Source organism: Daucus carota, chromosome 9 (assembly GCF_001625215.2).
Source record: "Daucus carota subsp. sativus chromosome 9, DH1 v3.0, whole genome shotgun sequence".
NCBI classification, from domain to species: Eukaryota; Viridiplantae; Streptophyta; class Magnoliopsida; order Apiales; family Apiaceae; genus Daucus; species Daucus carota.
This window is the reverse complement of record NC_030389.2, coordinates 20,411,464-20,414,473: the sequence shown is the minus strand read 5'-3', so window position 1 is coordinate 20,414,473 and position 3,010 is coordinate 20,411,464. Positions and strand designations below refer to the sequence as shown.

Genomic DNA, 3,010 nt, shown 5'->3' with positions numbered 1-3,010 from the left:
TTCTACATATAATAAAGAAATTAACAATCTGAAAACTTAAACTTATACCAAATAGATCGATACATAAAGATTATAAGAACTAACAAGCTTTAGCAAACAAATAAGTTAAATGATAATATTACGAAACCAAAATGGAGAGAACAACATTAAAACTTTTATTGATCAGGATATCAAGAAAGAAATGATTGAATGACTAACTCAAACGAAGGCAAAAAGCATGATAGGCAACTCAGTTTTTTTATTATACAAACTTATTTAAAAGGTTTTAAAAAAGGACCACTTCCCACAAGTTCTTATACTTCAGTTCCTTCATCACTCACACACCCCTAGTTGGGTTCTGTAATATTGGTACACAATCGGATGTCCACATCCATGCTCTGGATTAAATCCATTTGGTGTCATGGAAAGTCCAGTGCCAGTGCTACACCCAACGAGTGCCAGTGCTTCCTGCATCATCACAAACTTCTGAGCTTGTGTGGCGATATTTCTCTTCAGGTCCTCCATTCCTCTTTTCAACATATCCTGTTGTTCAAATTCAAGATCATCAACCGGGGCCTCCCACCAGAACATGTCTTGTCCTTGCTTCCTCAGTTTCACGAGGTCCTCCCCTTGTTGCTTTTGCTCTTCCAAATGGTTAAGCAACTCAGAGAGTTGGGTGTTGAGTAAACGAGCCCTTGCACTGCGAAGAGCCTGTACAAGTTGAAGGCTAGTCGAATTGGTTGGACCCGGGTTCTGAGCATCGAGGAACTTATCAAAGATTTGTTCCACATTTGGATGTCCAAACGAGAACACTCTTTTCCCAGGAGAGAAGACCATGATTGCAATCTCTACACCACAGAGGGTTCTAAGCTCGCTGGCTTTCTTGAATAACCCAGAACGCCTCTTGGAGAATGTAACCCTGAGATTACTTTCCTTGCTCATTTTTGCCATAACAATCTTTTGGCGACCCTTGCTCTTTGTTGCCATGTTTCTCTAGCCTTCTTAGTTGAAACAATGAAATAGAACAGCAGATTATAAAGGGTCCCTTGGGTACGTTCACTATTGGAAAAAGCCTATAATTATTGCTTGTCAATATTTCATTCTATTAGCATTTACAAACTTGCATTGGGAGACCATGTGGTAATGATTCAAAAGGAAAAGCATAATTCATTTGTGGAATTTTCTTGTAACTTTAGTATTTATGAGGGATCTATTATTCCTTTTTTGTGTCCGATGGAGTTGTTTTGGTATTCAACAAGAATAAATGACCTCTTTTTCTAAATACTAATAATTCTTGTTTTGTTTAACTTTTTTAAAAGAGAAAAACATATGATTCGTCTTCTTTCTCAAAAGTGTTTGTATAATTAAAAAAAAAAAAGTCAATTTTTTTGTAGTAATTATGAACACACAAAAAAAACTATACAAAATCGATAATCTATCATAGATTCTTAAAATCAAGCAGTAAACTTCTCTTGCAACCAATAAAGTTTTGAATATTTTTTCAAAAAATCAAACTAAAAGGTATATTTTAGTTTATTATTTTTTGAAAATCTAAATTTATTTGAAGACATTGATTAATATATTAACCGATGTTATAAATGGACTAATTTCACCATTTATTATGTATATTTGTAAATTTGTTCAAGTACTAGAAATATTGGTCCAAAATGACACACCATAAATCTCAACTAAGAATGTATTAATTTTTTAATTACATTTAGTTTTAAAAATTATTGAAAGATTTAACTTACCTAAGAATATGCTATTCATCTCACGGATATAATTTTTATTTTTTGTTGTGATTAAAATATTATACTTTGACGTTCATGGTAAATTTTGCTGTCAAATATACTTATCTATCAAAGTGGAAAACTAATTTTGTAACAGGCATGATTTTATTGTTTGGGAATTTGTTGTAATATAATTAAAAATCTATATATATAATAATGGAATTTATTTATTAAAATACGCCTACAAAAGAATTTACATGTACCATGAGGTATTTGTGAAGTTTTTTATAACCTATAAAATAAAATAATGAATTAGCGGTAATAAAAATTGTTTTCTTTTTCAAAATATAGATAGTTTTTGTATGTAATACTAATTGATTAGAGAGTAAACATGTTGTGGTCATCAAATCATAATTCTTTTATTTATTAACACACAAGGGAATTATGCTAGTTCAAAAATTTATTCTAATAATGCCCCTCAAAATCAGAGGTGGAATCATATGTTTGTGGTTTATATATTATAATTATTTTGAAACATTCCAAGTCATTATCTTATATTTTATGACAAGTTAAAATGATGGGTATATAAAACCATTAATGGCATGACTTCATGTGCAAAATAATGAAAAGGTTTTTTAAGATAGTATCAAGGTTGTGGGCAATACAGTTTATCTTATATTTAACAAAATTATTATTTATTTTTGTCACATATTGTTAATTTAATTTTAATTTGACATTTATTCCTATACTATCAACTTTGGTTAGTTTTACAAAATATCTTTTCAGGAGATCCCTTTGATGAATTTGTGTGTAAAAGGGTTTTTTCTAATATTGACGAGCTTAAAACCTTTCTATTTTTTTTTTACAAAATGCAAATTCATTCCATTAAATTAAAACAACTCTAGTGGGGACAAATCCCCAACTGACATTGCAATCAGGTTGATAAACAATAAAACGAGCTAAACAATCGCCGCATTGTTTCCTGGTTAACACACTGAATCCAAAGATTCTTTAAACTGAAATTGAATACAAAGGCTTCTGAGTAATCCAGCCTACATTAATCCCGAAAGTGATGGCTTCACAATTGACCTTCACAATAGTGGCTGTTGCGGTGTTCAGGTGACTCAATTGTAAAAACTAAGCAATGAGGAACAAGAGTCCTCGAATAATGAACAACTATAATTTGTGAAAGGTGAGCACATGCGATCGCCACCGTTCCAAGCATACCCCAGCTATCTACATGCCGGGAGCCAGCTATAGACATGCCGAAAGTATTAATGATACGATAAGCCAGATCACCC

General features: G+C 31.8%; 1 protein-coding gene across 1 annotated transcript; it reads right to left on the bottom strand.

Annotated features, from left to right (window-relative positions):
• Nucleotides 1-312: 312 nt before the first annotated feature.
• LOC108201319 (agamous-like MADS-box protein AGL62) lies at nt 313-966 on the bottom strand. The gene has a single exon (XM_017369613.2). It carries the CDS (start codon nt 964-966, stop codon nt 313-315), a length of 654 nt encoding a protein of 217 aa, XP_017225102.2.
• Between the last annotated feature and the right edge of the window lie 2,044 nt (nt 967-3,010).

What these genes read in the sequence shown, in the direction of transcription:
- LOC108201319 (XM_017369613.2), bottom strand. Translation starts at nt 966, where the DNA reads ATGGCAACAAAGAGCAAGGGTCGCCAAAAGATTGTTATGGCAAAAATG.